The 12,629-nt window shown below is 39.6% G+C and overlaps 1 protein-coding gene across 44 annotated transcripts in view; it reads right to left on the reverse strand.

The window, feature by feature from the left end:
- Nucleotides 1-12,629, reverse strand: part of Rims1 (regulating synaptic membrane exocytosis 1) — a 479,343-nt gene that overhangs the window by 180,743 nt on the left and 285,971 nt on the right. For 3 of the 44 annotated variants that reach the window (XM_060369790.1, XM_060369781.1, XM_060369765.1), the window contains exon 1: nucleotides 6,100-6,302. The exons of 26 other annotated variants lie outside the window; for them this stretch is intronic. In XM_060369790.1, coding sequence (XP_060225773.1) covers nucleotides 6,100-6,202 — 103 coding nt within the window. In that variant the 5' untranslated portion in view covers nucleotides 6,203-6,302. Of the gene's footprint in view, nucleotides 1-2,642; nucleotides 2,794-3,259; nucleotides 3,403-6,099; nucleotides 6,307-12,629 lie in introns of those variants that run through there. 15 more of the 44 variants (XM_060369767.1, XM_060369769.1, XM_060369785.1 and 12 more) reach the window with 11 other exon arrangements.

The raw sequence follows: 12,629 nt of genomic DNA on the forward strand, positions 1-12,629 counted from the left end.
TTCCACAATTAGGCACTTCAACAATTTCAAAAATACATACTACACAGAAAAACGGATAAGACAATTGCTAAGCCCTTTATATTTTCAATGTAAGCTACCAAAAATAATAGTCCTGAATATAACTATTTTCAAATTATTTATGCATGGGAGGGCGTACATACCATAGGGAGAGTTGTGGAGGTAAGAGAACAATTTATATGCAGTCTGTTCCTCCTTCCGTCATGTGGGCCCTGGGAATTAAACTCAGGTTGTCAGGCACGGAGCCGGGTACCATTACCCACTGATATATCCAGCTGGCCCCTTTTTCAACTATTAATGACTCTAAAATGTACGGTAGATATGACGGAAGACATTTGTTAGAATTCAACTATTTGCTAATCAAATAGTTTTCTGATTTGGGCTTTGAAATATATTCAAAGTTTAAGGCTCACCTTAGTAAGAATTCATACCACAAGTCCTTAAAAATGGAATGTATGAAATACAGTCTCTAAAATAATTACCTCAAAATTAGGCATTCAGAATTGTGATTATATTATTTCGAACAACTGACCTTATGGTTGTGACAACGCCCTTAAACACAGAAGGCAGTATACTTGAAGCAGGCTATCTACAAAACCCAAATACAATGACTAGCCTTAAAATAATAGATAAACAACAGTATTCAAAGACATCCTCAAATAATTGTATCTTAAAATAACCAAAATTCTTTCACTGACTTCTCTACTTTTTGTGAGTTGCCATGTTTCTGCCATTATTCTTGGCCTTGGAAAGCTGAGAGCAACATACATTTGTTTCGCTTGCTCAGAGTATCAATGTATGTGCTGAAGTACAGGGGAGGTTATGCACTTTTGTTCACCGCATTGAATTCTCTCTTTCCGAATGACTTCCATTGTGCTCCTCTAACAGGATTCTCCCCGGAACTCAGAGGCTCTACTTCAAAATGAGAATACCTCTTTCTTCTCAAAGATCCCACTAGCTACTTAATAACAGGACCGCATAAAACAGGAAGTTGAACGACCCTGGAACTTATAACTCCTAAAGATAAAGAGTCACTTTAGTAATAAAGTTACAGGCTTCCTGAGTTTACGAGTAGAGACTGTAAATCATTCATTTTCCACAGAGCTTGACAGATTCAACATCACCGCTTTTTTTCTTTCCTTTCTGCCATGCATATACAGAAAGCCATGAATAATCCCTGCCTCAGGCTTGGTCTCATATGGATAAAGGTCTATGGGTAACATGACAGGCATATGGCCACAAACACAAAATGTGTGACCTTTGTCGACAAGCAATTATAAGCCAACCTATGAGTTTGTAGTTCAATTTACAATAAACTCTTACATTAATCCAAGAGTGTATTTGATTAGTTTAAACTTGTTAGCAGAGTGGGAGTGTGGCTATTACTTTCCCACCTGCTTGGGATTCTCTGGATTTTGAGCTTGCCCCTAGCAGAAACTAAACTTCTTCAAAACCATTCTCTGTGAAGAGATAGCAGCATCCCTAATAAGAGATCCGCTGAACCTGAGAGGGGAAAGAAAGCCAGCAGGCAGCTCTTCGCCCAGTCAGGTGCTCTGAGGGCCCCTGCGCCTGGCTGCACTCAGCCCTCAAAGCATTGCAGCAAACCATGTGATGCCTTCCTCCCCAGCTGTGAACTCTAATAGAAAGTTTTGTCAGGACACCACAAATATTCAATCCCTATTTGGAAAGGTAGTTACAGTGGAGCCAAGACATTTACCAGCTTAATTTTTAAAAAGCTGTTCTCAGCCATTACAAAATCTACAAAATCTCACAATGCTACAAATCAAGGGATGAAGTGGGTGTTGCCAAGGAAACCACATCTCTTTAAATGTTGGAAAGCAGTATTGTTTCTACACAGAAACCAGCATGTGACAACCTTGAGCACCTTAAAATTGCTTTGCCTTCCCCACTAACAACAGCAAGAGAAGTGTGTAGAAGAGAGATCAGGGGGAGATGAGGTAGATTTTCGTTGGTGCCCAAGGTCACACACTCAAATCTCTGACCCCCAAAGATGATGCTGTTCCTTTCCATTTCATGTCTGTGCTCTGTTCCCCCTTATATGAACGTTATTCTTCTTAGCTCACAGCCTAACCCACACAAAAATGCAGGCATGTCTACAGAACCGAACTACAATCCAGACTATAGATCAGAAGAAGCCAGACCTCAGCCGCCCTTGTCTACACTTTGGAAAAGAACAATCTGTATGCAGCTTGTAGTCTTCCTATTTTCTAAGAGTAAGTACTGAAGCCTTTTATACCAACTCAGTAAACAATGAAAACAAAATATCTTCTAGTAATAAGGAAAGGTAAAGGCATGGTCCCTAAGTTAACTATACACTATACAGTAAGTTGTTAGTTAACTATAATACTGAAATACATACAATGCGATGTATGCTTCAGATATACATTCAAAATTTGAAAACAGTGTTGTCGCATAATGCAACCAGCTAATCATCTACATTTTAAAATTATATATTTATGTAGTTTCCATTTTCAAAGCAAAATATTCCTTACTCTGGTAGAATCAAAATGGTGCATCTTAATATCTTACCCTTTTGAATAATTCAACAACGAATCCCATTAGCTTTATATTCATCTTATGATTAATATTATAGTTTCAATTACCTGCTCTTGAATGCAACGTATGAAGAAGCAGAAACACAGCAAGCCGAACAGCAGCATTGGAATGGTTAAGTAAGTGCTACTGACACCAAATCATTAAATTCCAGCTAGGAACGGCAGAAGCCCAAATTTAAAATCTAAGCAATCTACCAACATGCAAAATCCAAATGAAATTTCCCACGGTCCCTCAGTTCTCAATGAATCCCTCCTTCCCCCACCCCCAAAGCCTGCAGTGCCCAACATTACACAATGGTGACACTGAACAAGGCCGTAAGTGCTGCTGTCATCAGATCAGGTCCCTGCAGTGCTCAGATTCTCATTGATTACCGCTTTAATCCTGAGCTCTACTGAAGGGACTCTCATGGAAGCAGACAGCAAAGCCCTCTTGGTCCACTATTAACCATTTCCTAAAGCAGTACATGGATGCTGCTATTCCCCTGCAGCCAGAGACAACTCTGTAGTCTCTGAAAGCTAGCAAGGGAGAAAGACTCTGATAGATGCTCTTGATCTCCTCTGGTTCTTCTCTCAGGGACACTTCAACTGTGATGTCTGTGATCTCCAGTGACAAAGTAGAACAGACCTTTGCCAACTTTAGAGGTGCCCCCCAACCCCAAACTCACCTGAAATAATTGGATCCCATTATCAACCCCTAGAAACGGCCCTGCCAAGCCCCATGGAAGAGATCGTTTCCTCTGCAGCTTTCCTAAGTGAGGAACGGCACCCAGTGACAACAACTGCACTGGGACACAGAACCAGCCAGGAGAGACTGTCGGGAAAGGAGGAAACTGCTTGTTCAGACTCTCCTGTGCGATCACCCCACGGCTAATGGCACCTCTCCAGAGGACAAAAGGACAACCCTCATACAGGGAACCAGCGAGAATGGCTTACGTTTGTGATATTAAAAGAGGGGTGCCTGTGGTCACAGAATTCACAGTGTGACAGAAATGTCATGAAGGCAAAAATCATCATTTTACCAGGAATTCACCTACATTTACGCCATCCATATCGTATCTTGCCATAAGCAACAATAGCAGCATTAGCAAAAGACAGGAAATTAAAAAAAAAAAAATCCCCAGTTACGTTCAATTGTGGTAAAATGTTCAGTCACCAGAATAGCAGCAGAGGACATGTTCCTCTAAGTCCACTCCAGAATATTTGGAGAGGAGCAGAAAGGTCACTTCTACTTTGTTTCATAACATAAAGGGCTAAATCGTAACACAGGGAGAACTAGCACCACTCCTCATTAATTTAAAATCAATATGCTGTGTTCACCTAAGTCACATGAACTTGCCTAAGAAATCCTGTAAGGAGGGAAAAACAACAACAACAACAACAAAACAGCACTTAACTTTTTGTCTCATAGTCATGACAACAACTTAAAAATAACAGCCTCTGACAAACTGCTGACTTCACACATAACCCACTCTTAAAGAACATACTTTTAGCCCCGCATAGGATATTTAGGAATATTTTCCTTTTCTTCTTTTCAAACTTCCAGGTGTACTTTTAACTGACATTAGTCAAAAGTTAAAGGAACACATGTTATTGAAGGGCTTTTCCAGGCCAAACAAATAAATAAATAAAGACAAATAAAGACAGTGCTGTCTTTATTTATTTATTTATTTCCTCCACCCTGAATTTCATGTAATTCGTTTATTTCTATAGGGATATGATAAAATTATATTGCACACAACAAGTGAGACTTAGCAAAGCCTACTAATTTGCCCAAGATCACATGATTTAAACTTAGTGCTCTAGAATCTGAATGTGTCTTGATCTGATCTGTAATCTCACTGTACTGCAGAAGGTTTCGATATTTTCTTCAAACTGGGCATAAACCAGGGTTTTTTTTATCGGTCTTTTTTGTTGTCGTTTTATTTTGTTTTCTCACATGCAAGTGGCTTCTTGGAATCAGGAACTGGGCTGCTTTGCTGAGGTCTATAACCTTAAACTTCTGCTTTCCCAATGCTGGCACCCGTGAAGGTTGTTTTTATAGCAATTAGAGCAGCTGGGAGTCTGTGCTTGCAAAACTTAACTTTCTTTTGCTGTGCAATTGTCCAAGGGGAGACCAACAAAGGCTCTGTCTACAGACAGACCTGAGGGGCAGCTTCAGGTAGGGGGAGTGCTGAACAGCCAAACCTTTCAGCAATTTATTAATCTTCTGTAGTCAAAAACATCATCATGAGTTTTTTTCCATGGATTTCGTTATCCAAGTCAGGAAGTTAAACAACATTTAAAGCCTCACTCTGATTCGGTGCCAAAGCTCAAAGGATTGTCTTTGACATACTTACATGTTCCCATTTTCTCCAACCCTATGCACCAACTAGGATGTGCTAATTTTAAATGACAACTGAGTTTCAATGCTATTTATCTGATATTTACTCCTCATCCTATCTCATATATTTATGTTATTTTTGTTTAACTTATTTGAGTTCTCTAAATTGCCTTTACTCTGGGAAGTTTATTAAGTGGCAACAAATTGTTTCTAACAGAAAAATAAAACCATGCCTAAATAAAAATAAAACCATGACCTATTCATAAAATAGCCTTTCAGTCATTTTTGGCAGCTACATGCCAAGACAGCTCGTGCAGACAGACAAATGCCTTTCAGTGAAGACTCACAACATGCAGGTAGAAAAAAACCAATTCCTGTTACATTTCTATAAATTTAGAAATTTATAGAATGATTTTTTTTTATATCCCAGTCCTTTTTGACAGATCTCTTCTCACTTTAAGTGACATGAATTCCTCCGGTTGGCAGGACATGTAGCCTAACCCTCACCTGTGATGTTACAGCTAGCCAAAGCCCAGCATACTGAGTTCCTTGGAAAGAGAACACGCAAAGCCAGCTTAATCTGCAATTCTGAGCATGCTACAGTCAGATTATTTAATTCAGTGGCACTGTAGTCTATATGAAGGGCTCTGCTTGTTAAACTTTGTGCTTTTTCACTAAAACCCAGTAGTCATTATTTGGAAAAAGTGACAATTCCTGTTGTTGAACTGATTTCCATAAATGGAGACTCCAACTTGCCAGAGCCTCTGCATTCATCTGAGATCATGAAGCATGAACACAATGACTGAAAAACAAAACCCATGCACAATTAAGCAATTTATTTATTTAATTTTTTGCTTGTTTTCACAGAACACTAACTTCCTAATCTTGAACTCTTTCTTTTCTTTACTAGTACACATAAACAGAAATCATAAACAAGTTTTCCTCTTACAACCTTCAGGCTATGCTATAAACCCCATGATTTCATTTCAACAGACACAGATGGAAGATAAAAGTTGACAACTAAAAAAGTTACTCTACTTAGAAAATGCAAGAAAATTACTCTGTACCTTGAACAAAATACATGACCATGTAGACACAAGGAAATGGTTACAATGGGAGTATTTAATATAGTTTTGAATGCAGCCAGAAAGAAAACGAGGCAGAATTCTCATTCCCCAGACTTACCAGCACATGGCCGTTGGGTCTCACTTGTTCCCACCCGAGAACCAACAGACCTCAGTTCTTCCCACCCTTCCGAGGAGACGGGTATCCCAGACGCACACATCATAGCAAAGAAATCCAGCCCAAGAATGGCCACTCTCTGCTGACCTAGACCTTATCGGAGAAGAATGTACACTGCCTCCTCCGTCACCATGCCTCTACCACTGAACAAGAGGAGCAACAGAAAATGGAAACTGAAGGAAAGCCTTGGTGTGAACGTGGAACAGTCTCCCTGCATGACTGACTCAGCTCACTGCAGGCACCGTGCCGCTACCCAAACGACTGCTTGGATACAATGCCATGCGCAAGCCTCCATGGGCCTGGTGGTAAGAAGACTGGTAGCATTTACCGAGGAGAAGCATATTGGCATCTCTGCTGGGTTTTAAGCAGATCCGCGGGATTCAGGAAATAAGCTCTCAGTTCTGTGCCAGATGACACTATGCTCCTAGCCATTCCTTATGTTTACTTATCTCCCAAATTACTTTAACTAGTGTCCTTTCTCCTGCTGTGAGCTTATTTGTAGAGAGGGCTAAATAAAGGATTTTTATGACAATGAAATGGCCTTTAGCCCACGTGATGATTTCTGGAAGCATTAATCGTCAGCTTTCACTCAGTACTATTAAAATTCAGTAAGTGGGAGCATCTCTTGTGGTTTTATATTAAAATGATAAAGAGAAACTTCTGAATTACATCCTGAAGAAATGAATGAAATTAGGTTGTACTTGTATCTGCCACTTGTTTTATATATAGTATTTTTATATACTATATATATTATATTGTATTTATTATATAAATTTATGTATTACATAAAATAGGTTCCTTTTGTTTTATTTGATTATCAGGGGAATCTTCGAAAATATATGTCTTAGGATATTTTGATGCTATATGTGTCAATAGTACAATGTTTCCAAGATGAAAATATGAACATCTGGATAGATGATACGCATACTCGATGTTATTTAAACAAAAATATTTTCTACCTTGTAAAAAATGATTTATTTCGCCGAAACAAATAGTTGGATATTATGTTCAGGATCTTTCATGCTGATGTTTATTATTTTTGAATTTTATTACAACGGTATTATAAAAGCTAACAAAGCTGCAACTTTCTTGTAGTTGAATGTGTTTCATTGTTCCTAAAGACTATTCATGAATTTCCTAACAAGTCTGAGAAGCATATGAGATGAGGACCTCTGTAACAGAATTCTTCCCAGAGAGGACAACACACAACACACAACGACCCAAAGCATGAATACCACCAACATCCAACTTGGTGAAACACTGAGATTTATTGGGGCCGCTTACAGGAACATGCATGATGGTTTACTTATGGGGGCAGAAATGACTCACGAAGCCCATTCCAGCCTGGGTGATAGCTCACAAAAGCCCAGAACCTGGAGGCAGCTCAACAAGTTGGAGAATGCCCTTTCCAGGTCTGCTCTCAGGGTCTTGATTTCTCTTTAGAGTCATCTTTGCAGTTCAGCTCCCCCATTTATAGCTTATTCTGACAGAGAGGAACCTATAAAACTGGTCAGCTTTGGGGACTTCTGAAGCCATGCTGAGTTGTTTACCTGCCTGTTTAAAGAGTTTCACTGCAGGATGGAAGATTCCAATCTCAGAGGAAACTGTAGCACAAGAGTTTAATTTAATGTAGGAAACAGGTATGAAAGATATATCACAACTCTTTTCTTTTAGAGATTTTATTTATTTATTTGAGTGTGTGTGTGTGTGTGTGTGTGTGAGAATGTGAGCCTATGTGCACATGTACCTGTAGATGCCTAAAGAGGGCAATGGATCACTTGCAGCTAGAGTTATGTTTGTGAGTGACCCAATGTGGGTGCTGGGATCTGAACTGTGATGCTCTGAAAGAACAGCAAGTGTCCCTAATCATCGAGCCACCTTTCCAGCCTTATAACAAGAATTAAAGTCACAAGTAATTAATTGAAGTTTTTCTTTCAAATCAAATTTTAGTTCAGATTTGACAAGCCATACCGTGTATATACGGCCTATTATAATCAAAGTCACTGCTAAGTTGACATATTCAGCACATCTTAGTTCTTTGATCTCTGCATTGCTACTCATTGTACTCGTCAAAAAAAAAAAATCTGATTTCTAGATCACAGATCCCTTCCAGTGCATTTTAATTATCAATACTATATTTAATTATCAATACAATACTGGTTGTCTAAGTCGTGAGAACAGTAAGGTCAAAGCAATGTGCACCAAGTCGGATAACTTCCAACTGTCTCCAAGTACTTTTAAAAGTTGAAAACCAGGGACTCAGCTGCCCTGAGTCTAAGCTACAAAAGAAAATTATAAATAATAAAAATCTACCAAAATTGAGAAAGACTAACGGATATAGTAAAAGCAGTTCAAAGTATCTATGTCTAAACAAGTAAGTCATTGTACAAAATAACGTTTTGTAGACCAGAAAGAACATGCGGGAAGGCAAGATTAGGTGTAAAGACATCAGGATGAATAAAATTGTAGGACTTGGGAAAGTAATGTATTTATTTCAGTTTCCTGGTATCTAGAGCAGTGTTCATATTTTTAATTTTCTGAGAGAGAGCGCTTCAAATTATGTTTATCAGGATTTATGTCTCCCACAGGGGACTTTGAACACAAGAGGCAATCTGGTTACAGACTGTGCAGCCTGGAAAATTTCAGGAAAGGTAAAAAATGACAATGTAATTGATGCTATCCAGGGACAGTTTCTCACATCACTAAAATTCAAACCGGTGTGCAGGATTGTGATTTTTAGTCTAGTTTCAACAATGACACCACATATCTATCACCACACAGTTGTATGTATTGTCAATGTGTTAGAAGAAGAGTATATCTTCAGGTATTGGGCAATACAATTTACATCAATTTGTGTTAGGTTCAAAGCCAAAATTTGTAAAGCTTCTAAGATGAAACTGTAGCAATATTAGGTTATGGTATAAAGGAAGACAGGTGAGGAAGTATGTCTAAATGTCATACAGATAATGGCAAGGCATGTTTCTGGGGTGACAGTTTAAGGTTCAACCCACTTTTCATGGGATTCGTCCCATGTGTGCCTGTGAGTGACCAACAACATGTCTTCTATAGGCGTTCTTGCAAAGTGGCACAATTTGAAATCTAGAATTTTCATGAGGATGAGATAATTTAAAGGATTTCCAGAGGCAAGTGGAAATGCTTTAGCCATTAGTACACTTCTCCATAAATGATAGAAAACATATCAAAGCACAGGGATTGGTGGGAGGCAGCAAGAAAGCTCAGTGGGTAAAAGTGCTTTCCCTACAAGCAGGACATCCTGAATTCAATCCCTAGACCTACTTAAAAGTGAAAGAAAAGACCCCCTCCGTCAAGTTGTCCTCTGACCTCCACATTGCACCACAGACATGGCATGTACTCACATCTAATGCTCTCTCTCTCTCTCTCTCTCTCTCACACACACACACACACACACATACACGAGAGAGAGAGAGAGAGAGAGAGAGAGAGAGAGAGAGAGAGAGAGAAAATAAAAATTTTTAAACAGAAAGTATGTCAAAATAAACAGGAGCCCAATTGACAAAGCCATAAAATATGCTCTCTGGGCACACTGCCTCACCTTTTGTGACATCAGGGTATTGTAAGTGTTTCACACCTAGGGCTAGATCATAAAGGTATGACAGAGCAGGACAATACCCATCCAGAGTCAAACTGATTACATACACTTTGGCTTAGGATTATAGGACAATGCCTGAATAACAAATCCAATCTGAAATATCCACTTTGGAAACAGAAAGAGATTTTGATTTCTTACACTCAGAGTTTAGTGAAAAACCAGATTATGCATACATTTATCTTAAGATTATGAAGTTTTAAGATGTTCCCTCCTTCCACTGTACAGAAGAAGCATTTTATGTCCTGGCCTTAGGAAGAAACGACAGTTTCCATTCCCTGGCTTTTCTGAGGACAAAATTCTTCTGGGCCTATGCGGTTTTGAGACAAGAGCTCCTAGTTATTACAGGTATTGATTTACTCACAGGCAGGTCTTTAAACCTTATCCCACAATTTTTTGAATATTGTTTTCTATCACAGTTCTGGAACTTAGAAATTTTTCATTGACACAAACTCAGCAACTCCTTTTTAGATATCATCTTTATCCTTCCCTATTAAACTTCTGCAGGGAATTCTGACTGCTTTTGATTTATTAACAATCTCAGGCAACCATATTCTTACAAGCAACAAAGAGATTCAAATGGTTAGCTCTTTCTCTTTGTTATATTGGCATCTGTAAACGTTATTTGTAAGTCTGAAGGCCATTAAAGTGATGCATTCATTTGTCTTCGATGGTCTACAATGTAAGTAATGCTGTCTGGATCAATGATGCTTCCTTCAGTACCGTGTTTCCTGGCTAAGTTAGTCAGTTTTTTCTTACTGTCACAGACAGACACTATCTCTTCACTTTGAAAACAAAAAGGTTGAAAAACCTAAAAAAAAATACCAACACTTGTTGGGCAAAAGATGACAGAATTCCAATAGCAAGTTATAAAATAACACATACAATGGACAAGAAAATCAAGATTATTTTCTCCCGTTGCATGTTCTACATAGAAACTTGGGTTCTCTCTTAATTATTTGTATGCAGTATTTTCCTTTCCAACTCATTTTCTTTTAATCTATGTGCTTTCTTCTTTATTTGAAGCCCATTAAAATCTTTTAAGTGTTAAACATAGTAAATCACAACCCATGATTTCCCAAAATGGAAATCTCCTGTGGTGGTTTGAATGAGAATGGCTCCCCTAGGCTCATATATTTGCATAATTGGTCCCTAGCTGGTGGAACTGTTTGGGTAGGATTAGGATTTGTGGTCATGGAGGAAGTATGTCACTGGGATGGATTTTGAAGTTTCTAAAGACTCAAGGCATTTACAGTGTGCTCTTAGCTTTCAGGGTTTTTTTTTTCAATTCATTTTTTATTGTAGTTTTTTTAATTATAATTTATTACAATTTATTCAATCTGTATGCCGGCTGTGGCCCTCTCCCTCATTTCCTCCCTTCTTCTCCCCCTATGCCCTTGCCCTAGTCCACTGATAGGGGAGGTCTTCCTCCTCTTCTTTCTGACCCTAGCCTATCAGGTCTCATCAGGACTGGTTACAGTGCCTTCCTCTGTGGACTGGCAAGGCTGCACACCCCTCAGGGAGAGGTGATCAGAGAGCCTGCTACTGAGTTCATGCCAGAGAAAGTCCCTGATCCCCTTACTAGGGACCCCAGTTGGAGACTGAGTCTATGGGCTACCTCTGAGCTGAGGTTTTAGGTCCTCTCCAGGCGTTGTCCTTGGTTGGGGTATCATTCTCTTCAGTGTTCCCAGGGCTCAGTTTTTATGGCTCTGTTGGTCTCCTTTTGGAGCTCTTGTCCCCTCCAGCTCTTTTTATCTCCCTCTTCTTTCATAAGATTCCCTGCACTCCACCCAAAGTTTGGCTATGAGTCTCAGCTTCTGCTTTATTTATTTATTTTTTTATAATTTATTAATTATATATCCAGATTGAAGCCTCCTCCCTCAACTCCTCCCAGTCCCACCTTCCCTCCTTCTTCCCCCCATCACTTTCCTCTAGTCTACTGAAAGGGGGAGTTCTCCTCCTCTGCCATCTTCCCATAGCTTACCAAGTCTCATCAGGATTGCCTGGATTCTCTTCCTCTGTGGCCTAGTAAGGCCACATTGCCAGAGGCAAGTGATCAAAGAGCAGGCAATTGAGTTCATGATTGAGGCAGGCCTTGCTCCCCTTAAAGACAGTCATGGTATACATGGATATTACCTGTATAATATAGTATGGCTATAATAAAATATACAGACCTAAAGAAGCTAAACACTAAGGAGGACCCCAGGTAGGATGCTTAAATCTCATTCAGAATGGCAAACAGGATAGACATCAGAAGTGGTCGAATAGAGGGAACAGGATGGGAGTCTACTATAGAGGGTCCTCCAAAGGCTCTACCAAACAGGGGATCGAAGCAGGTGCTGAGAATCACAGCCAAACTTTAGGCAGGGTGCAGGAAGTCTTATGGAAAAAGATATGGGCAGGTGACGAAAATAGAGGACAAGAATGGGACAGGAGCTTTTAGTTTTTAGAACAAAGTATGGGGCTCTCGGCCACAGCTCCCTTACACTTTAAAGGTTTAGTCCATTAGTATCATGGTGGGAAGCAGGGCAGCATTCAGGCTGACATGGTACTGGAAAAGAAGCATAAACTGAGCATAGGAAACCTCCAAGCCCACCCTCACAGTGAAACAAGGCCTCCAACAAGGGCACACCTACTCCAAGAAGGCCATCCCTCTGAATAGTGCCACTCCTTATGGACAAGCACTCAAACATACGGGTTTATGGGGACCATCCCTAGTTCTTTATTCTTTCTGCCCTTGTCCTAAGAATTTGCCCAAGAATGAAGTAAAAAGTGCGCGCTATTTTCTTTGGTGGAGGACACTTTAATGTGTCTTAATATTGACTCTGTGGGGCAAAAGCAAACA

The sequence above is a fragment of the Meriones unguiculatus genome, chromosome 16 (assembly GCF_030254825.1).
Source record: "Meriones unguiculatus strain TT.TT164.6M chromosome 16, Bangor_MerUng_6.1, whole genome shotgun sequence".
Classification (NCBI taxonomy): Eukaryota; Metazoa; Chordata; class Mammalia; order Rodentia; family Muridae; genus Meriones; species Meriones unguiculatus.